The 24,226-nt window shown below is 40.1% G+C and overlaps 1 protein-coding gene across 1 annotated transcript in view; it reads left to right on the top strand.

The window, feature by feature from the left end:
• Nucleotides 1-24,226, top strand: part of LOC117829929 (voltage-dependent R-type calcium channel subunit alpha-1E) — a 115,067-nt gene that overhangs the window by 45,742 nt on the left and 45,099 nt on the right. Inside the window, exons 5-9 of the mRNA XM_034707749.1 lie at nucleotides 4,335-4,440; nucleotides 4,630-4,769; nucleotides 21,619-21,722; nucleotides 22,406-22,564; nucleotides 23,543-23,733. Coding sequence (XP_034563640.1) covers nucleotides 4,335-4,440; nucleotides 4,630-4,769; nucleotides 21,619-21,722; nucleotides 22,406-22,564; nucleotides 23,543-23,733 — 700 coding nt within the window. The remainder of the gene's footprint in view (nucleotides 1-4,334; nucleotides 4,441-4,629; nucleotides 4,770-21,618; nucleotides 21,723-22,405; nucleotides 22,565-23,542; nucleotides 23,734-24,226) is intronic.

Genomic DNA, 24,226 nt, shown 5'->3' with positions numbered 1-24,226 from the left:
TATTGGTCGACCACTAAACTGTATTTCACCAGTTAACCCTCAAAGACCTGGACAGTCGCTTTCAACAAGCTTTAAAAACTCAGTTACAGCGGTCATTCTCAGCTTTCCATTGATACCACATGTGTCTCATTCAGCATTTTCAAAGTACCAAAGTCTTGGTCTTTAAGGGTTAAACTCATATAAAACTCCACAAGATTTTTTTGTTTAGATGAGACAGTGGCATAGTAAAACAACCAGGAGTAAAGTTGAAATTAGGGATGTACCTAACAACTTTTTGGCCGACGATCCCAATCTGATCTTTAAATATTGAGTATCTACCAATACCAATATTTTTTTTGTATACAACAAATTCAGGTTTTTTCCATTTAACTTAACCCAGTAAGCATTGTTGTAAACTCAAATATAAAATCAAAGTTTGATTCAGATCTGAGTAATAGCTTAGTTAAGCATTAAAATTCACTCACAAAAATGAATCACCAACCCACTTGGTGCTGTAATGTAAAGAATGACGTGGGACTGAAACTAACAGCAGTCACATCAGTTGTAAGTAACCTGTTGCCACAAACTTTGCTGTTCAGCTCCGATGAGGCTGTCTGACATGTTATGACGAGGACAGCATGACTACCATGTACAGATCCAAAAGACAACTTAGCCATTAAAGACCTAGACCATCTTTGGGGGCACCAGACTCTCCTGAATTTACTTTGAAAATGCTGAATGAGACACGTGGTATCAGTGGAAAGCTGAGAATGTCTGCCGTAACTGAGTTTTTAAAGCTTGCTGATAGGATTAGGGTTTCAAAAGTTATCAAACATTTAAGAACAAGTAGCCGCTGGTGGCTGTCTAGGTCTTTGAGGGTTAAAACCTGCATTCTCTTGCACAGGGATGGGCTGGTTGTCCAAATCAATTAACTCAGCTACCCTCTCTGTAATCTTTTTGGCCTTTTTGGTCTCTTGGCGATATGCATCCTTCTTTTCAAACTCCAGTTTGTTCCTTCATTGCATTGGGGGGTACCCACAGTGCAAAGAAAACAACTGAAACACACGAAAGAAAAACGTGTCAAGAAAAAAATGGTTAGGAATGTATTATTTTTCTCTTTTTCATTCAAATAGGACCAGAACTCAAACATTTTTCTTCATGATGTCTTTAAAAATAGGGTATCATTTGTATGCTGGTACTAACCTTTTATGGCTCTCTCAGGCAGTGGTTAAAATTAGCTTGATAAACAGCACTGAGCTGGAGCTTCAGTGTGTATGTCTGTGTGTTTGTGTGTGTGTTTATTACTAACCGTCGTGTATCATTGACTTTTGGCTGGAGGAGAAGCCTGTTGCCGTGGATACCTCTGTCTCTCTATCTTCATTTTCTCTATTTTTTCTCCCCTTCCTTTACCTCCCTCCCTCTCTCTCTCTCTCTCTCTCTCTCTCTCCCTCTCCCTCTCTCTCCGTACATCTCCTCCACTTCCTTCTCCTGTTTGTTGTGTGTTTGAGGGAATGCAGGGTGTGGCGACTGGATGGTGCTGTGATCTCCCAGTGATGCCAAAAGTGAATCAGAGTTAAACTTCATTTGTTGACTGGGCCAAAACAAATCTTGAACACTCCCTCTAAGCTTCAGATAGATATTGTGCAGCTGGACCACTTATTACTGTTTTGTTTTCACACTCATTATTGTTTGTTTTTTGAAGGCCTCAGTGTTAAGCTTTTAAAGAAACCTCTGAGTCAATCTGCAAACAGATGTGGTTTAAGTCAGAATCCCTGCTGGCTTGTAGGAGTAAAATGTGTTTGCTCTGTTTATTTATTTTATTTAGCTTCTCACCGCTCACATGTCCCTGAGTAACCCTGCTGGGTGCACCTGCCAGCACATCATCGATCAGTCCGCTGTCAGTCTTATGCAGCCCCATTGCCTCCTCCTCACCTATCGGCTCTGCAAGCTCCCTATACAACCACCATCGTCATCTTCTTCATCCTCCTTATCACTTTCTCCTGTGTCACTCTGTCTCTGTTATCTCTGCCTCCTTCCTCCCTGTCTCCACTCTGCACATTTCAGCTCTCTCGCTTCCTACATCTTCTCCATATAACTAGGAGAAAAGGGGACAGCCCACGCACAGCATTAGATACAGAGCGCACTGCCGGCTTATAGCTCAACCCCAGAGAGGCTCGAGTTAAACCCACAACCAATGGAGCAGGCAGTGAAGCTTGTAGTAAGAGTGACCCTGTTTATAGGGTCATGTCTCAGGCCCACCGACTCATTCCTCCTCCAAAAGCCTCCAGGTGCCTCGGTGTGTTTTTGTGTTTCAGTTGTGTGTGTCGCATCTGTTGCAGTTCAGGTACAGCTTGTAAGTTTTCATACTGAAACTGTGGCTGTTTTCGAAACGGCCTGCTACATACTACCTACTAATAGTACATACTGTGTTTGAATTTAGTATGTAGTATGAATGTTCTGTTCGATCTGTGATACAGTATGCTTGGCCAGACGTCACTGGATTTCCGGTTTCAGAAAGTGGAAGTAAACAACGGCCAAGCTGATAGAGAAACTGCTTCTTTAGCATCACTTATGATTTAAAAAGTTAGGAAGTGGTTTATATGGAATTTAATAATTTTCACAGCACCTAAAAACGGAGTGCCACCGTCAAAAAAAAGAAGAGAAAGGAAAATCCGAACGAGCGCTGTGCATTATGGGAAACAGTACACAAGGCAGACTGGTCTGATGCATACTGAGAGATTTTCCCAAATCAGTAGACATCCGGGGAGTTTTGGCATACTGCAGATTTTGGTCTTTTTCACATACCACTTACTACAGTGCATACTGAATTTGGCCAAATCAGTACGTACTGCAAGTATAGTAGGGGGTTTCAACATAATGCTCAACTGATATTGCTTTTCAGTTCAACTGTATGCTGTATTTGTAGAGAAAGTGAGTATCAGGAGGTCAGTCAAGCCTTCAGACTAGCCGAAGTGTTAATGAGTCAGATAGAAGTTGGCACAAAGTTAGACATGGCACGTTTTGTCCTGCAAAGGAGGGATTTGTATCTCAGTGTGTGGGGTGTCACAGGGGAACTTCCACCAGTTCTGTGTTTAGTCCAACTCTGACTACAGTGAGCTGTCGTTGAAGAGCAATGTGTATGGTTCCACTGATCCAGTGCATATATGCTCTGTACCAGCTCCACCAATCCCAATGCCTCTGCATCAGATACAAATGACTTCTATTTTTTGTTTCAGCACAGTGCAGTTCAAGTTTGACACCAGAGAACATTAAATAATCTGGTTGATTTTCAGAATACAACACTCTGTGTTGACACCAGATTGTATTTCATGTAACTATATCAACAAACTGTCATAATGAGCAGAGCCAGGCCTGGAGGCAACAGGTCAGAGGTTTTCAGAGGCCATTGACGACAAACATTCACATAGATGAGGAGAAACGGAAAACAATTGATTCTGTAGTTTGAGGAAAATTTGCCTCCTACGAACCAATTAGTAACACAGTATTACAGTTTGTTAGTTTTAGCACAATAACAATATTTTTATTATAAAAGGATAAAAAGTGGTGATTGTCAATACCGTTATATTGCTACAGCCCTATTTCAGCTCTAGATGCTACTCAGGAGTTCTGGGTCCAGTTCAATGGTTGTACTGCTTTAACCATTTTGTTGAGGGAGTTGAAGTGTATGTTAGTCGAAAAGCACCAGACTGTGCCTTAAGTTACAGTGGGTTCAACCAAGGGCCTCTAAAGCCAATAGGGGACTTGTATTAAACAGAGTTTCCTGAAGAGACATTGTTGACATTTGGAGAAGATGATTTCACTGTTAGCTTTGAATTTGAGTTTGATCTTGCTTTTGGTTTCAAGGTATTTGTACACCTCAGCTCTGTTGGTAGACTGGCTGTTGACTTCCAGTGTTGGGATAGACAACTGTGGAAGGCAGAAGACTTTGAGCAGCTCTTTAGTTTCTGAGATAAAGAGGTCTGTGCAAGTCTCCCTGCAACACTCAGAGAATTTGTCCATCTCAGTTTGGAGCCGCCCCTCAGAGTTTGTTAAATCCACATACGCAATAGCTCAGCTAATCCACTTCTTAAAATGTCCCTAATGAACACTTTCCTAATATAGAAGCTTTTAGAAAGCTTTTCCACACCTGGGTGTCCTGTTTAAAAAGATTTAAACCTTGAGTGGCTTCAGCATCACAGGTCAAGCTAAGCGCCAGCTGAAAGACTGATTGATATGTATTTGGTTTATTATGGCAAATATATGGGATGCTACCAGCCCTGTGTGCCTCAAACTACCAAATATACCAGAAACTCCACATTATGTCAATCAAAAGTTCCTTAACTTCAGCCTCCCACTCCGTTTGAGTACATGATCCTGACCACCATCATCGCTAATTGCATCGTCTTGGCTCTGGAGCAACACCTTCCTGGAGAGGACAAAACGCCCATGTCCAAGAGGCTGGTGAGAAATTCATTCATGGAAATAATTGAACGCACAACTTTTGTTTACCATTTTCTGTTAATGTGTTAAAATGAAAAATTAAGTGTAAACTATCTCTGATGGAGCTGATCGATCCTCGGAAAACCCAGACATGACACCAGCACTTCAGTGTAATTATGACTTTGATTATCTCTGTCTTTACCTCTTCAGGAGAAGACAGAGCCCTACTTCATCGGGATGTTCTGTTTTGAGGCTGGGATAAAGATAATCGCTCTGGGCTTTGTATTTCATAAAGGCTCCTACCTCAGGAATGGATGGAACGTCATGGACTTTATTGTGGTCCTCAGTGGGTGAGTTAAACTGTGTATGTGTGTGTGTGTTTGTGGTTATGAGTGTATGCGTGTGCGTATTTGCATGTGTGGTGGATATGGATGAAGATGTGTGAAATAGAATAAACATCCTTTTCAATTTAAAACAGTAATCCTGTGAGATTTGCTGTTTTTTTTTAAAACATTTTGCTCGTCTTTGAGGCTTCTTAGTCACTGACTGGTTGGTTTCTCAAGCTTGACAAGCAGTTTGCTTCATTGTAGCTTCTTAGTTTGCACTGAGTTTTTATATCCTTGTACTTGTTTTTTTCCCCCATTTTCTTTAATATACAGTATTGCTAAAGGGAAAGGGATCCAGGGCCATTCATTTCAATGTGTTTTTTTTCATTTTTTATTTTCCTCAGCAGAGTGCTTACACTTACACGATGAGTGCTTGGGTCAGAGTCTCTCAAAATAAGCTAAATTACGTGGCAGACCTGGCCCCATCTGCTCTGCTCCCCCAGGAGTTTCTCATCAAAGAGGCTGAGCTGACCAACATCCGTTATGGCCTTACTAGTGACAAGTAACTCATACAACCCCACTTGAAAAACTATCTCTTTTAGCCAAAATTGTGCCTCTTAGGTGAAATAAACTTTAACTTTAGTAGAAAATATTCCATGAAATTTCCAGTTGCACAATAAATAGTCATATCAATATGGTGAGCATGGTGAATAGAATTTCTTCACCTACTTAACCCTCCTGTTATGTTGCGGGTAAAATTGACCCTTTTTAAAAGTCTATTTTAGGCAATATGTGCCTTCCAAACCAGCTAAATGCAGCATGAAAATCTGGGCGGCATGTGACAGAAGAAGTGTCGTGTTAATCTATCAACATCACTTCATTAAAAAAAAAAAAGGTAAAATAAAATAAACAAAAATCTGTCATGTAAAACTATTGTATTTATATTTAGGGCTGTCTTATGTACATTAAAAAAAGTATTAACACTAATTCTAGGCAGTTATCCTCATTGAACTATGATCTGTGAGAATTAAAGAACACCAATGGACTACATCTTGATTTGAATGGTTAGTTATGGAGTTAAAAATTAGATTTAAAAAATGTTTATTGGGATTTCTTGGGGCTCAGACAGGTTAAAGGTACCCATGTTGCATTGGGTAATGAAAAGCCTTTTTTACCAGCACCTGTTTCTACCTAAGCATCATGCTGGATACGCAAAACCACAGAAGCTCAAATTGTAATGCAAGTAGCTGTGGATTATGAGGTGGTTGTAGCCTGTAGAGCATCACCTCACTCTGCAAACATACAGTACACCAGTTAAGAGCCAGGTGAAGACCCAGAGGAGGAGCTAACCTATACCTGTTGGTCTGCTCTGTTCATTGGAAAGGTTTGGTGTTACATTAAAGGGCATTTTACAGCAGTTACCTTCTCAGGAGAGGTTGTTTCTCACTCTCAGAGCACAGAGAAGAAATGTTTATGGTTTCAAAAGAAGAGCTTGATGAGACAGCAGATTAACCTTAACGCATCTCACACACACACAAATGAAATATTAATCAATTCACAGCCCAGAAGTACAAAGGGTGGCAGACAGGGTTCTTAGAGAATTCTACATCATTCTGGTTGTTCAATAATTGATAAGCCTGGCTCGGGCTTCTTAACGATACTCCACCCGCTGTTGGAGAGAGGAAGGATTTGAGGTCAGAGGAGAAAATAGGAGGAGGGGAAGGTTAACAAACACTTTAAGAAAATGTTAGGGTGACAGCTTCCTGCCTTCTGAACCTGCTGATGGTTGAGGACACTCAACCCCACTGTGTTTTCCTAAACTACCAAAATTAGAAGCTTAATTAAAACACAGCGAGACAGAATCGTGTTAATGGATTCCTGTAATCTCACCTGCTGGAGTGGGGGCAGAGAGAAAATGGAAACAAGGTCTGTCATGACTGACAGATACTGTAATCAGACTATCTCTCAGTGATCTCTGTATATAACACAGGAGGTACATATTTATGTGTTAGTGTCCTCTTTTCCTGGTGTCAGTATCAATGAGGTTGAAGACATTTCACATGCTGAGATAAATGCAATCCAAATACATTTTTCACAGTTATTTATTTGCACCACAATTCAGTTATACTAATTGCTGAAGGATTGTCTGAGTAGAAAAGGAGGTATCTTTCGATTTACATCCAAAACTACATACAAACACAGGCATTCATTTTTGTGCACACGTCGAATATACACTGCTGGTTTTGATTAAGGGAGGAGACGTGCTCGATCTGGATTAAAAAGCCTTCTAGGTCTCATTTTATTAATATTCAGAATGATGAAGTGAGATGCAGATAGATTCCTCTCTAAATTATCATTCTGGCCACAGCAAAGATAAATTAATGAAAATGTTCTGGCTCCGTCTCATTCTCTCTCTCTTTGTCTGAAACACACATACACACAATATTCAACACACACATACTCATTCACATAAGCTCATTCACTCACCTACAGGCAATCACCCGAGGTTGGCAACCTTATTACAGAGTGAAAGAAGATTAAGAGAACTGCCAATAATATTAGACAAGTCACCCGTGCTGTCTATCAGTCAGTAATTAAGAGGCCGGTGAAGACAGGAGGGGTCACACACTGTGTTACAAGTACTCATCAGACCCCAAACCTCATACACACTGTGCATACAAAAAAATGCAATGAAAAGATTATCAGCAAAAATAATCAAGAAACGTTTGTTTTTGTCATCCACTTTCATAAGCAGTTATCAGTCGGAATCCCGAAGTGTTAAACACTATGATGTTTTGTTAAGTACTGTAAAGATATATTTACACCCACTACACTACAAGGAAACATTATTGTTGTGTATTAGTAAACAGAAGGAACAAAAGTAAAAATTCAATATGTTAAAACTGTCTCTTCACACTCACATTCCTTCGTATTCTGAGTGTGCAATATGATGAATATAAGGTGCAAACCCTTGAAAATGTTGGTCAGAGAAGATGTAAGAAACTTAAGGTGTTGTAAAGCTTTTGACCAATATGTACAACAATTACATAGGACCTGACAAAACATGCCCTAAAAAGTTATTGAGATTAGATCGACTCAAATATGATTTGAAAAAAAACGGTAAATAAAAAGGCGTCAGCACTCGCTATTAAGTTATAAACTTTATTGTCAGTTTTTGCTTACATGCACTTAAGACCAAAATACAGTTTTGGGTTTCTCACTTTTGATCATTTACCCAGATGGGGTTCCAATCAATTAGGGATTTTGGCTGAATACATGCACCTTGTCCCTTCAGGCTACAGTAAGTAGTCTTAAAATATAAATGCTTAAATATTGTCAACAACACTTTCTCACCAGTCATTAGTAGTGAAACTCATTGACTATAAAAATAGATGACATGTCTCCACCTCCTCCTGTGGTACAAAAGAGATGCAGAGATTCCTCCTGACGGCTGCTGACACATTGTGATGGCAGCATTTATGGGGCCAGGCTCAGTGCAGTAGGAAGTTGGAGTCTAGGTATTGTTTGTTTATCCCCTTCAACAAACCAAACACATCTAACTTACAGACAGAACAGCATAGATCCCTCAGGTCCCTACAGTCTGCAGCTTAACAGCTTTTTTGATCTCTGTTGGGAAAGGTTCAAATATTTCCATGAATGAAGTGTTGGTTACGCTTCTCTCACTGTTCCTCCTCTGCACAGCTAATCTGGTGCACGCAGCACAGTGGGAGCCACATTTGTCAACAGAAATGTCAATGACTGCGTTCTACACTATTTTTAGAGTGAAAAAACTAATTGAAACTGAACTTCTCAGAAAAATAAACACAGTCATGTATCAGCATGAAGAGGACTAACTAAAACGATGGATATGATTGGATGTGTGAAATTCTTTTGAAAGAAGGCAGGCTTTATTACATACTGCAGCCAGACCTCCAACATTTTTCATCTTTTTATTCAGTCTGTAGTTAAACCTGATCTTTTCTGATCCTGTCCCATGACCTGGAAGTTAACCTTTTATCTGTGAAGCGTATTATTATCCATTTTGTTTTCACTGTGTCTGAGGTGTTGATTCAGCTCAAAGCATTGCACTTAGCTGGCTGACTATGAGTTTCTACCTCTCAGTTTGAGTCATACAGGCAGCGACCCTAATTTAACAGAATTGTAGAGTATGTTACCTCAGACTACAAAGCCTGTGAACCTTTCCACAGCGGATCCCCCTGGCTCACTCATCATTATTTGTGAACATGTGTAATCATGGAACCATTTGCTCACGGTGTCAATGCTGGAGGCCATGATTACCTCAGCAAGCTGCCTCTGTTTTTTTTACAAGATAGCCTGTGTTACTGAGAGAGATTGAGTGGGAGGGCGGGATGAAAAAGCAGATGGTGCTTGCTATTTCTTTAAAGGCTGTTATTGTAGATAAGAACTGTTTTGACTGCAATTCAAACAGAGGGACTGGGGGGGTTTCTCGGGCCAACACACACGCTTCGGCAGCCTGTTAGCACTGCTGAAGTTGTGAAAAGAGACCGAGTATGTGGCTAAAAACATGGAAACATTGATAGAAGTGAAATAAAGTAAAGAAAAGAGAGGAGAGGAAATGAGAAGGATGCCTCTGTGTGTAATCGTATGTACTAATTGGCACCGTGGCAGTCTCATTCGCTGGCAGGGCCTCCATTAGACTGGCAACAGTTGGCAGAGGGAGACGCCCACCAAGAGATTGTGTCACTGCTGTGTGCCAGACACTAAGAGGGGGGATGGGAGAGAGTGGAGAGGGGATAGAGTTAGCTTAGAGGGAGATAATGAGGGTAAAAATAAGAGACAGAAGAAAAAGAGAACTTTTAAACTCTTTGTCTGTTTCGTGCAGGATTAGGAACACAAGCAATCCTGCTAAATCTGTCGTAAACGTACTTCAGGTTTTAACGGTAATGTATCCTAACAGGTTTTATCTGGGTTTGTTGAATGGTAATTTAAAGTTGAAATAAAGCTGGGGAGATTGATTAAAAAAGACCCTCAGCTGCACTCAAACTGGAAACATTGAGATTTCATGGTCACTGTCTCAAAATCTTGGCAAGTCAATCAGATAATCCACTCAATGTGACTTAAAAAATCAGATTACATGAAAAAGATTTACATGATCTATGGTGTTTAATACTGTTTTGAAAAAAAAAAAGGAAGCATTGTTTTTAGATTTTTAGAATCTTGGTGCATACCTGATTTCCTGGCTGGAAAATTGGAGTTGAGTCCAATCTTTTGAAACATCTATTGATTCACAGATAGAGGCAAATTAACTGATGCAGATACTTTTAATGTTCATCCCTCTTGGTTTCAAAGTGGACTTTTAAACTCTAGTACTACTGCTAACTATGCTGGTGAAGTAATATAACATTTTTTTTGTATATGTATAGTGAGCAGCAAGAACTCCAAGGTGAAGTCTATCTCTTTCACTTCTGCTTATCTCCGCTGTATTTTCTTTCTTTCTTATTCTTTCTTATGATTAACCAGATTTCCGTTTGATACAGTCACAGTTAGTCCACCAGCGTCTTTGATTAGATCTGAATCCATACCAACAGTGCTCTTCAAAGCAGTGGTCTGCTATAAAGAAACAGCAGACCATTGGTATGAGGTACTGACCAATCAGAAGAAAGAGCTTAACCCAGCTGTGTAATAAGTAAGGGTTAATGTGTGTGAGTGAGGGTGTTATGTGGAAGTTGATTTGATATGATGTGTTTGATCAAGTTGTTTATAGCATCACATTTGCTGTTGAGAATTAAACACCATTGTTAGGGTTTTTGGCCAAGCGGCAACCTCCGGTCTAAAATGACCAGTGTAGTCTGGATAGCTCATTTCTCGATTGGCACACACTGTGAGGGGGGTGAATTTTTTTCTAACGCGGCAATCAAAGATATTGAGATACTAGTCTTCCAATGAGAGGCACAGCTGACTTGATTGACAGAAATGAACACTGAAGTTGTTGGCTAGGAGGCTCAAAGCCCGCCTCTTTACATCACAGTGGCTCGACAGCAGCACTCAGGCTGCCGATGATGATTGGCCTCAAAGCAGCTCTTCAGAAACAGATGGGTGACGTCACGGATACTACGTTCATTTTTTATACAGTCTATTGTTTTGACCACTCAGAATGGGTATGGGTAATGAATATGATTACCACCCCTGATGTTCAGCAAGACAAATGCAAGAAAACTATGAGCACTGTGACTTTTATCAATCAACAAGTTAATAAATCTCCTGAATCCCTCCTTGACGTATTCGCTTATTTTGGTAGTTAGTTGCCTTATTTTGGTACTTTATTTCTTTGTTTCATTCACTTTTTCCTTTGTATTTTCTCCCTGATCTTTTCAAATCGGTCGATGCCGCTTCAATTGTGGTGTAGTGTTTTTTTAAACATTATCATCTGAGAAGTTATTGGCGTGAACATATTCTCAGTTTAACAGACTCTCTGAAATCACAATCTCTCTCTCTCTCTCTCTCTCTCTCTCTCTCTCTCTCTCTCTCTCTCTCTCTCTCTCTCTCTCTCTCTCTCTCTCTCTCTCTCTCTCTCTCTCTCTCTCTCTCTCTCTGTGTGTGTGTGTGAGGGTATGCATGCGTGCGAGGGTGTGTGAGTGCATTCAAGTGTTACAACCAAACATGCCACTGCTGCTTGTCTTTTTAGCCAGTAACACCGTCTGTCTGTTTGGCTGTGGTACACCTGTTGGAACTACCTATACAAACTGTCAAACACACACACACACACACACACACACACACACACACACACACACACACACACACACACACACACACACACACACACACACAGACATGTCCCTTTCTCTCTTTTCCATCTGTTGTCTGATCGATTGATGAGTTCCGACACAGCAGGGGTATCCATGTCCCCCTGAGCGGTTACCCTGGCGACTGAAGACCCCGCCCCAGGTCAGGCTGTCGTTGGCTTTATTCCTGCTGCTTCGCAGTTCAATATCTCTCCATTTAGACCAAACACACATGGATTTGTTTCTTACAGTCTGATGGGGGAATGTAGTAACAAACCTGCTTTTTGTGTGACAGAAAAATGAACAGACAGAGAGCTGGCACAATCACTTCACATTCATTTCTCAACAGGCTTTACTGAATCAAACAAAAAGGAGCATGAATATGTACAAGGACAAGATGATTGTGTAGCTTGTGACACTGAAGTGACACCCTGGGAGTAAAAGTAGCGTTTCAACCATGATTGTGAATTAAGTGAGTGAATAATGATGATGGTGTCGAGGAAATTGACAGTCTGAAAGGCTGTGTGTCCCTGCATGCGTCCCTCTACCCCTCCTATCTCCTCCCCCTCTCTCTTTCTCTTGCTATCACAGAGAAGCTGAGAGGGCCATGAAACAAAGACGATGTTGAGGGCCTGTATACGGTCAAGTCTGGTATCTGATTAGAGAAAATGAGGGGCTTCATTAAGATGTAAGCAAGCCTGATGTCAGGTGGAACCCAAGTTAAGTTGAAATGAGTTTAGGTATTAGTGAAGGTTGGGAAAATCAAAAGGGGGAGAGATGTCTCCGACAATTAAAAATCAAGCAGATAACCTTTCTTTTGTGAATGTTTTTCATTTAAACTTGCCAAATTGTAAATCAGTTTTCAGTCTAGCATTTCTTTCTAAAACAACTCTGCTAGAGGACTTGCACAGGAACTTTCCAATGTTGAATCTCCTCAGACTAGGTTCGAAATGAGAAGCATGTTTCAACAGGCAGACAGGAGCAGCAGGTGCAAAGCTGATTGCTATCTACACACAGAGGATGAGTTATAAGATCTTGTTCCCTTGATAGTGTGTCAGCCTGTCGTCTACATCCTGCAGTGCATTCATCAGAACTTCTACTACTTACTTTGTAATTTCAAGAGACTTTTCACAGAGTCAAGTGTAAGGTACGACTGCTCAGAAAAAAAAAAATTTGCCCTTGCCAACAGTTAGTCACCCTTTGTGAAACCTTTCAGACATTGATGAGACATTTTAGGAAAGTTCAAAAGTTTAAAAGAATTCCTTGGCTAAGAGAATGAAAACAAAATTAAAGATGTGTTCCATCTCATTAGTGAGATTAAGAGTCACTGGTAGGCAGACTGTTGTTAGACCGGCTAGCTGTTTCCCTTAAACAGTGGCACAGAGGTGAACATAGTTTATGGCATTTGCAAAAGAAGATGGACAAAAAGGTTTCATACATTTGCTTCGACTGTATATAAAGATGGACAACATGACAGCTCCCCAAAAGTGATGCCAAAATGTTTGGAACTTCCCCTACTGACTGGCTGCAATATGGGTCATAAAGGACGCTTCACCCTCTTCCATGTTAACAGATGGTACATGGGTCAAACCTTAGAATCAAAATACACATTATTGTACGTTTTCTGATTCACGGTTTTCATCATTATAATTGATTCTTACGATATATTACCTTTCCACAGTCTGCACAGTTATTGAGGAGTATTAACGAGAGAAAGAATACAAAAGACTAATAGAAGAGTCATGAAACTTTTCACAACAGCCGGTGTTGCCTTCAGTTTTGCACTGACCTGAGGGATCTTTGTTGTTTCATCAGTAACTTATTTGTCTTAATTTGCATGTAATTTCCAATGCCATGACTCTGATAGACGATGAGAGACTCTGGCTCCAACAACAGCTGTTGAAAGTGGTATTTTGGTATCACTAGTTGGAAGAGGTGGAGACCCATCGTCCATCTTTATGCAGCCAGTGTACGTGATGAACTTAGCAACCAATGATTGGGGAAAATTGGGGACTTAAGTAGGAGTAAGGGTCCACAGGGGCAAGCCAGGGGAATAAAAATGGGCTATAGAAATAGGCATACAGTTTGAGCGAATGAGGGTAATGGATTGGTCCCAAGGAGGCTACATTTATGCAGTATCGGCCTTATATGGAGCCTAATAACAGCCCTCCATTGACCCATCTGGACAAACCAATGTAGACCAATGACCCATGAAAACGGAGGGGTAATTTGCTCGGCCCCCACTAAGGAATCCATGCCCAGTTGTGGCCTATATTGGTGTGCTGGATTGGGAGAAATGGGTTAAAAATATCATTATATTTCTCAGTCTTGTTACTAGTGCCGAATTGAAAACTCTAGGAGATGCAGTGTTAAAAAGTTTGCTAGTTTGTTTTTAAACTGGCTCCAGATATTTCTTAGAGGCATCACGTTCAGCTATCGGTCTTGCTGGCAAAAGGAAATCTGTTTCAGACATCACAGTTTCTCTGCCAAGGCTTTTTTTTTTCTCTTAAGCAGAGTTAATTTGGAGAAACAATTTTTTTCTCCTCCCTTGCTGGTTACAAGCCAAGGATTTTGAGAATCATTGGAGCGAGTACCTCTGAGAGGCAGCTCAGTTGAATGGATGAGTGTCCAGAGGAGAAAGATGATAGGAGCAAAGAAAGAAATTCAGTGATCTGTACTTTGTGGTCCGGTGTGGTGATTCATCAGGAACAGAACGTGTAAGGAAGTAAGACTAATGACAGAAAAAAATTCACACTGAAATTAAATCAAACCTTTACCCTTAATTCAGAAACCGTGTCAATGAGTGAATTACAGTAGATAGATACAGTTTGTCTACCTGTGGAGACCCTGACCTATAGAAAATCCCCTTTGAGCTCTGCAGGGGAGCAGCAGGGGAGGAAATTACATCATCAAAGGAACTTCCTGTCAATCAATTACAGATTAGCATTACCACAGTTATGCAATTATGCAGTGATCATCCTTCAGCTCAATCTTTGAAGCAATATAAAAACAACAACAATGTTTGTGCTTCTGTAAGATTAAATATGATAAAATATCATTCTTGATGAACAGATAATTATCTTTTATCAAGATACTTGAAATGTTGCTTCAGTCTGTGCTGTTGCTATTCATCTTATTCACACAAATAAACATTTTACTTGGGTCTTATTGCTGAAAAGTTAATGCTCAAGGTTATATACGGAGGCGTTATTCTCACTATTATTCCTACATTGTGTTATTGTGCTTTTAAAATGTTAGAGATAATCTATTCAGCATGCTCCTCTGTTGCCCCTGCTGAGATTCAAATCCTCTCCTCAAAATGCCGTTGAATACTATATTTAAGTTGATTTTTCTCTGCAGGATTCGTTATTCTTATTGAATTTTAAGAAATGTTACTTTTTACTGGACCTTTGACTTTAAGAATAAGCAGTGTTCCCTCTCTGTCTGTGATAAAGTTTATCAATAGATAACGTTTGGTAATAACATTATGCAACATTGTGATTTTCATTTTCACCAGTTGTTTAAGATTTACATATAAACTTTTATGACCTGGTAAGAGTGAACGAGTTTGTGTGAAAACAAGTCATCACCTCTATGTACGGAATTTACATTTCTCACTGGCATGATCTCTCTCTCTCTCTCTCTCTCTCTCTGTCTCTCTCTCTCTCTCTCTCTCTCTCTCTCTCTCTCCCTCTCTCTCTCCCTCTGTGTCTGTCTCTCTCTGTCTCTCTCTCTCCCTATCTCCCTCTCTCTCTCCCTCTCTCTCTCTCTCTCTCTCTCTCCCTCTCTGTCTCTCTCTCTCTCCCTATCTCCCTCTCTCTCTCTTTCTCATTCACTCACTCAAATATTCTCCCTCATACAACAGATGGCTAATAAATCATTTATCCAATTAATTAATTATTGTGGCCAAAGAGCAATCATTTAGCAAACTAACATATAAACCAACATGCACTCTGATTTTCAATCCATGCAGCTCAGCATCTTTGGATGTTGTTATAAGAAGCAGGAACACTTGATCTTGCGTAAGAACCTGAACATCTTGTGTGTGTGTGTGTGTGTGTGTATGTTAGGGGTTCAGTGAGTGTATGTCTTTCAGAAAGAGAGAGTAAAAAGGATAAGAGGGGAGTTAAAAATGAGAGAGCACACTGTGGGAGGCAGAGAGGCTTATATTAACTAAACCAACCAGAGCACTGCTGTAGGAGTTGCTCCACACAATCTCTTATTCTGTCAAGGCAATCCGTTGTACGCTCTCCACCCACTGTACTGTGGGCCACCACAGAAAGTATATAAATTCATCGTCTTGCAGGTTGGTGGGAATGTACTTTAGGATATCTTTTTCTTGGACTTTTCGCTCACACTCACAGGGAGGTGAGATTATTGAGTTGAGAGAGTGCAAAGCTCAGGAGAATATATTGCCTATTCCTATATTGCCTATACGGCTTTCTTCATGTATCTATTCAAACTTGATCAATACCCCAAACTGAGATTTTCATGTTGAATTAACCTCACACTATATAACTGTCACAGCACTTTATGTTCATGTGAGAGAGTTCTGTCAAATTTCTACATCATGGAGGGACGATCTATTGAGCCCCTTAAGTCCAATAAGGTGATTATCTTGTGTATAACTACCACAAAAAGTGGCTGTGGAAGACCTTAGTTTGTTATCAGAATAAACTGCATATTTAGGCCCAAAGTCAATGCTTATGTCTACTTCATTACATATGGCAAAAAGCAGTTGACAGTTGACCTATGTGATTTAAGCGCAAGCCCTATGTACGGATGCTATGGTCCTCGTCGCAGCAGTCGCTGGTTTGACTCTCAGCCACAACCCTTGCAAAGTTCACTGTAAAAAACACTGTCCTAACAACTTATTATCATATGCACACAAGGAAACTACCATGTACACACTAGATCATCTTCTAGTGCACATAAGATAATAACTTGTGCATACAAAATAAGAATGATCTGCACGTTTGCAGGACTTCAGGGGCTCCGTAACATACAGATTTTGCAAGTTATTTCACTTTGTCAGATATCAGATGTCGGTCAGAAATGTTTAAGGCTTTGGGGCTAAGGGTTTTAAAATGCAATTAAATTAGGAAAAATGCAATTAGATTAGGACTCAACCAACAGTAAAGGACTCTGCAGCATATCTATTTACTGTATATGTGGAAAAAACAATACAGAGAGAAAAAACATCACAAATCACTCAGCAAAGCAATGCATTTTAAACTGAGGCTGAGGAAGAACATCATCTTTGCTTTTATCACCTGCTGTAGTTTTCAAGTGTGAGAATGTAGTTAAAGCCAAATACATGTCACAGATCCATTACTCACAATGACCAATGAATTTAAGTAACATAGTGTAGTGCTGCAGCATTTAAATGCCTGTCCATTCTTTGCATGGCACATTTTCCTTCTTTCTTTTTGCTTAGTGCTGCTGGATTTCTTTCCTCCTGATGCAATATACTGCAAGTAATGCTGCTGATTTGAACACACTGAAATTTAGATGACTGTATCCTGTGTAGAGGTGCATTGTTTTTTGTTGGGTGGATGATCTCTTGCGTGGTTCAAGAACTAAGCATATTTTCTACATTTAGCATCTTCACACAACTTTTACAGAGATCATCCACATGCCTTGAGACATAAACCACCAAAATTGATTTATTTTCTGTAGCAAATATTTTTTACATTTAACTGGTAATTACTGTTTCATTCGAGTTATACATTTTCTTGTCCCTTAAATTGTACATGCTTGATAACTGTGACACTTTAAGTACCTGCACACCCACATAGATGTTTGTATGCTCTCTGTGTTAGTCATACACATACAATCCGTGACTTTATAATACTTTTTGGCATGCAAAGACTTACATAGACTCCCTCTGTCAACCCACTAGAACCTGCATATTTTAAAGTGTAAAGCTATGAAATAAAATACTTGTTTTCTATTTGATTTAACCCACTCTATTGGATTTGTAAAAGAAAAGATCCTCTTGGAAGTACAAGGAAATATGCTTTGATGTATTAAAAGATGTTGTATTAAACAAATTGTTACTCCTGAGCTCAGACCCATAGGTGTAAATAACTCAGTCTGTACTATTAATATCATTACAGTATTCAGGTGAGCTCATGTCATATTTGTTAGAAGTTTGACAGTGACATGGAGCATAAGTCACAACGCTCTCAGTATCACGGTGTGATGGGTGTCACCACAGATTTGTCATGCAGCACGGAGCCGTCAGTTCTGCAGGGTGTGCCATTGTTACTCACTTATCATGGCTGACAGCTCGGACCAGGGCATCAGCTTGCTTCATTACACAGTGTGTCTCACATAACACAAATAACACTTCACATACAGGCAGGGGGGGACAAACAATGGTTTCATGTGTGACAGCTCCTTTGGACTCGAAGTGACTTTATTTACTTGTAGATACAGCAGGAGCCTGTCAGATGTGTGTGTACCTTGGAACAATTGAGAGTGACCCCCAGGGTTCAAGCAATTGAAACCCCCGGTACCTCCTAATTAACTAAGCATTTTTAAATAGCTAATTTTAGGCTGGTAGACAAACATAGAGCGATCTACACTGTAAACTTGATAATTGATTTTCTTTATGAATTGTTACAGTGTGTTTTATACCACGAGTCATTCAATTCAAATCACAAAATGCCCCCCCCCCCCCCCCCCCAAATCAACAAACACATAAATGAAAAGTCCTACATGAGGGAGAAGTAGGGAACTACAGGGAGGAAATAAAGTGTCTGCCATTTTTTTTTTTTAACTTGTGCCAGATCTGCCATGTGTTGTGTTTCCCTCAGCTGAGTTACATTTGCCAGTTTCTGTGAACAACCTTCACCTTTGTCATTACTGAGGGAGACAATGTCTACACAGCAATGTGAGCAAAGTACTGTGAAGGAGGAAAGTTGAGGTTATTGGATGTTTTGGCAATATCCTCATGAATTTATAAAATATGTATGGCTTGTATCCAGACTGTGTGTAATCTAGCTCTTATTCTGCTACTATTCAAGAGGCCGGTTTAACTGATAAAAATCTGTCAGGAAGTACGAGGGAAGTATTTGTGTTTTTGTTTGTGTTTCGGAGAGTATCCACTGAAGTACCAGAGATGGAGAGAGCAGATATTGTTGATTAACAATCAGGCCATGAAGCAGCTGTGGCTCAGGAATAAGCAGCAATGTGTGAATGCACATGAATAGGACTAGTTAGTACTGATGGTCAACAATTGTAGCAGCCACTGCCATCAATGTATGAGTGGGTGGATGTGACCAGTAGTGTATAAGCCCTTTGAGTGGTGAGAAGAAGTAGAAAAGCACTACATACGTACAAATCAATTTACTATAACTTTAGGGGACAGAGATATTCAGAAAGCTAGCTGTTCTGACTGAAATTCTGTTTGTTGTCTTTGTGATACATCACCCATTGTTGAGGGTTAACAATGTGTGAAAATCCTGTTTCGCTTTACATATAGTGCGTCTTTAAATATTCAATATAAGGTGACTAAATGACAGAAAACATGCCCATTTTTCTTTCACATGAGCTTACACAGTTCAGCACCATGGACAGTACTACGGCCCTTTAATGTATGCACCAGTACTTAAAACACAGAGAAATCATGCAAATGTGAAATCACACATTGTTTTCTTTGAAGTAAATATAGCATTGCATAACACACAATTAAATTAGTTATTTTTCTTGTGAAGGCATTCTTCATCAATAGATAACCAATCACAACAAGGCTTAAGCAGTAGCTGCCTTGACTTCCTGGGGACATGGTTTTACCATAGACTGTATGAAATTTGGACGTAGTATCCATGACCTCATCCATCTGTTTCTGAAGAGCTGTTTAGGCCAATTGTCGGCCGCAGCCATATTGCTGCTGTCGAGCACTTGTGACGTTAAGAGGCAGAGTTTGAGCCTCCTAGCCAACAGCTACAGTGTTCCTGCCTGTCAATCAAGTCAGCTGTGCCTCTCGTTGGAAGACTTGTTATCTCAATATCTACGAAATTGCCACGATAGACAAAGCTGTACAGCTCAAAGGAATGAGGAAATTAGAGGATGAGACCAAAAACTCTTTTTGTTTGGTACAAGACTGTAAACATGTTTAACTCTGCTGAAAAAAATAATATTTTCATGACAGAACCGAAAGGAGATCCCTTGGCTTTTGCAGCCAGCCTGAAGTGGACACCTGAAGAACTGCAGTTTTCGCACCTTCTGCTTTGGATGGAGATGTAGATATAGTATCTTGTCCAGCACCACTGGATTAAACGATCTAACAAACAAAACAAAATTATGTTCCCTGTCTGCACAAATTAATTAGTTTTTTCAACAAATGAAAATGTCCCCGTCTATTTAAAAATGCTGTACAAACAGTCGTTACAAAATGTGGCCCTGGACCTCCACTGAATACCAGGGCAGTAAATGAGGAAGCCATTTTTAGACCCTCCATCCTCTAGTCTCCATAACAACTAAAGAGCAGCCAGGACTGAGTAATGGTCTGAAGAAAGAATGAAAGATCGAGGAAGTGGGGGATGAAATGACAGAGGTGTCAGGAGGCAGCAGAGGGAGTGATGGGAAGAAAAGTAGAAAAGAGAAAAAGTATGAAGAAAAAAAAAGATTGTTGTGTAGAGAGGGAACGGGGATAAAAACCAAAGGGGGATAGTTAGAGGTGTGAAACTCATGAGGATAATTCTATTTCTATATTTGTGTGGATGATGATGAGCTATTTTAATCCATCTCTCCCCTCTTCCCCCTCAGTCTCTCTCTCTTCTTTTTCTTCTGTTAATTAAATGACACTCGGTGTCTTCAAAGCTATAGACGGGACTAATTCTCACCACTGAATCACAGGAATGTAATTGGGTCTGTGTTGCTGTTTTCTCTAGCTGTGTGATGATCAAGAGTCTCTTATCTCGAGCAACACACTGCACATAAAGATGTTCTTATCAGTGTTGTACACAAAAACCATGTTACTGACAATACTACAATCTCTTGGACATGCTTCTTTAACATTTTGTTGACTTCGTATTTGTAATTTCTGTATGATCAGTGAACTGATGTATAATATGTAAGTAATCTTTTTGTTCATCTGGCTGGAAAAGAGATGTCAGTTCTAACTCAAAGTACAGAATAAGTTTGGAGAAAAAAAGAATGAAATCAAGTGTTGCTACCTCGAGAGAAACATTTTCTCAACACCTCCTCTAACTATTTTTATTTTGCTTTTTACCTTTCTCCTTCTATATCGGCCTTTTGTGTGCAGTGGGCATTCAGGTGAAAGGGGAATGAATGGGTTTTCGAGGTTAGTGAAAGCGGAAAAACTGAGAGTGCCAGTGTAATTGGGAGGGAGGTTGAAAAAGGAGGAGAAGGAAGGAGTTGAGAGATAAGAGGTTCATGGATGGCAAGAGAGATATGAGGAGAGAGAAAAGAAAGGCAGGAGGGCAGACTAATGAGGAAACAAAGGGCGGGGGATCAGCAGACGCTTCTTTTCTTTTTCTCATCAGTCTGAGGCCTGAAGGCCACAGAGGTGTATTTACAGCCTGGAAGAATAGGGGAGACAAAACAAGGCAAACAAAGTTAAAAAAAAGGGGCTTTTAAAGGACCCTGTGCTACAGATAAGAGGTCGATTGTGTGTCCAGGCATGTGTTTGTCCGTGTTCTTCATGTCCCTGCTGCCTGAGGGTGTCCTGCTGTCCCTTGATGGAGCTGCTGTTTTTTTGTTTCTTTCTAAATAACAGTTGTCACAGCCGTCCACCCACACAGAGAAGCAGCCAAAAGCCCCTAAATATATCCCTGTTGTTTTCTCCCTTTTCCATGAGACCCGAATGTCCTGTCTCTCCATATCTTAACACTGCAGCCATCCTCCACAGCACTGTGTGCAGTGGCCTTTGTGTGTGTCTACAGTATGCATGAAAGCCCTCCACTTTGACACAGATTATAAAGCATTAAATGAAAGCGTTTATGTGCATCTGCAGACAGAGACAATTCTGCTGTGTGCCTCACTCTTTTCTCTGTGTGGGTTTGCATGTGTATGTTTGTTGGTTTTTTTTGTCTGTGCTAACCTCTGTCTCTGTGTATTTGTGTTGATCTTTGTAGGATCCTGGCTGCAGCAGGAGCACACATGAACATCTCAGTGGACCTGAGGACACTGCGGGCTGTGCGAGTGCTGCGTCCCCTCAAACTGGTCTCAGGCATCCCCAGTGAGTGCCACATGTTATTACTTTAATATCTTTTTTGTGTGTGTGACAGACACTTTGGTGGTTTACGGACAAATTTCAAAATGTGGCTTCTAGAATTAAGCCTCCTCACATATTTGTTTGTGGGTCTCCTTTTTCCACTGAAAGCAGTTTGAAAGAAATAAAAACAATTAAGTCTGCAAAGCTACACACAAACATTAGAGCGAAACATGTTCTTTTTGTAGTTTGGCATTTTCAAAGCAGTCACTATAATAGCATCTGAAGTTCATGAACTATTTAGGTCAACAGTAATGTCCTTTCCTAAACTCCAGGCAAAGATCAACATAAGGTCTTGGTGTAAAAGTTTGGTTAGTGAATGGTTAGCAAAAAAATCCATGCACATTTTATCACCATCTTTAAAAAGCTTATTTTAAAGTAAATCATTAAAAAGGACAAATTTACTATTTAAAAAAAAAAATACTTGTTGCTACATAAACAAGCAAAATCACATTTGAAAATCTAACACCAGAACTTTTTTGAAAATGTTGCTTAATTTTATTTTCAAAAATCTGCTATTTTTTAAATATTTTTTTTCCAATGATTGGAAAATATTAGAAGAGTTATGAGCATGCATGTTTCACAACATTGTACTGTATGAATTGCATTCTTATCTTGACTCTTCTGCTCACTGTGTGATCTGTTTCCAGGTCTCCAGATAGTCCTGAAGTCGATAATGAAGGCTATGGTTCCTCTGCTGCAGATCGGCCTCCTGCTCTTTTTCGCAATTCTCATGTTCGCTATCATCGGCCTGGAGTTTTACAGCGGCAGGCTGCACCACACTTGCGAACCACAGCCTGGCATACTGGGTACAAACACACACTCATTGTCTATAAAGCACACAGGTGCACAGTGCTTATTATATGAATGCTTACACTCACAGATGTAACAGCAATGTCACAAAAGTACTTCTCTACTAAGCTTTAATCTTTGTCACATCAGACACACATCTCTGTTAATGTGTGTAGCCAATCATAGCAACCTGATATACCTGTTATTTGGATATAGTTTCATTGTAAGCCATGATTTGATCTGAATTGCACTTCAAGCAAGGACACTGTGTCAACACCTCTGCCACTCACTGATGGCATGGACTGTACAAGACAGAGCAATTTGTAGAAAAGGTTGGAAGTAGTTTTGAATAATTCATGAATTCAAACAGTTGGATTTTTTTTTTACCTCTTTTTCACAGAAAACTTACAGACACTAAAACCACAGAGACAGGGCTGAGCTCATCTGCACCTGGAGACTTGATCAAAATATGCCAGCAGTGTTTTCTATTATAATCAAAATTAAGAATTTAGTGAAGCACAATGCCTCATTGTACATTCAGAGTTGTCATTAACCTCCGAGCTCCTCCTGTCACACTGAAGCTTAATAGACTGTTAGATAACAGAGAGATGGAAGAGAGCATATCCTGTCACTGAACAGTCACATCACTGTTAAGACAGGCACTCTGCTGTGTTTTAAAATTCTTATTGATTCAGATTCAGTTCTTAAAGTAAAACATGACCTTTGGCTAAAGTTCAAGGCAAAGAATATACTGTTCAAAACTCAACTGTGGAACAAAACTGGGGCTGTAGATTAGTTTGAACTTTAAAGACCATTTAGAGGAGAACAAAAGTCTTATCACTCAGATTTTGTGCTTTTGGGCATTTTTTTGTTAGGGAATTTCACAGTCAATTAAAAATGCAAAATCTTTTGTCCTTTATTTGGAAGCTTGGTCTTTTGTGTCATAAAACAAATATCCTCCTGTTTATACCTTGTGTGTACTCCTTTGTGTTCAGAGAATGAGACAGTGGACTCCTCTGAGTTGGAGTTCCCGTGTGGCGTGCGTCAGTGTCCGCCCAAATACACCTGCATCGATACCTGGATTGGCCCGAACGACGGCATCACGCAGTTTGACAACATCCTGTTTGCTCTTCTCACTGTCTTCCAGTGCATCACCATGGAGGGATGGACCACTGTTCTCTACAATGTGAGACAGCGCACACACAGACACACATGTAGAAACACACGATATCTTCCTCAATTGCTCAAAGTTATTGGAGTGTAGTGATGTTTTGCCATCATTTAAACTCCATTAACCCTAATGAACAGAAGAGGCTTTTATTCCAGCACACTGGTAGATGCTGGGTGGAGGTCTTCAAATCCTGCAGCCCCTTCTGTCAAATTGCCTTTGGTTCAGGGAGGAGGAGGAGGAGGAAGAGGAGGGTTAACTGTGGTTTGATTATAACGATAAAACTGTAAAGCACAATCTTGATTCCTTATCTGCCGTCTGCGTGCCAATTTTATTTCTTCTATCCTGAGAAATGTGTGACTTGCTGCACCTTGCTGCAAGACCTGAATAAAGATTTATACCTACAACAAGTGGCTGTAAAATCTGGCATATTTCAGAGCCTGTTGCAGATAAAATAAGGGATATCTGATTGTGAAACCTCAGTTATATGAATATAAACATGTTTTTGAAT

Source organism: Notolabrus celidotus, chromosome 2 (genome assembly GCF_009762535.1).
Source record: "Notolabrus celidotus isolate fNotCel1 chromosome 2, fNotCel1.pri, whole genome shotgun sequence".
Classification (NCBI taxonomy): Eukaryota; Metazoa; Chordata; class Actinopteri; order Labriformes; family Labridae; genus Notolabrus; species Notolabrus celidotus.
This window is presented reverse-complemented; position numbering and strand designations above follow the sequence as displayed.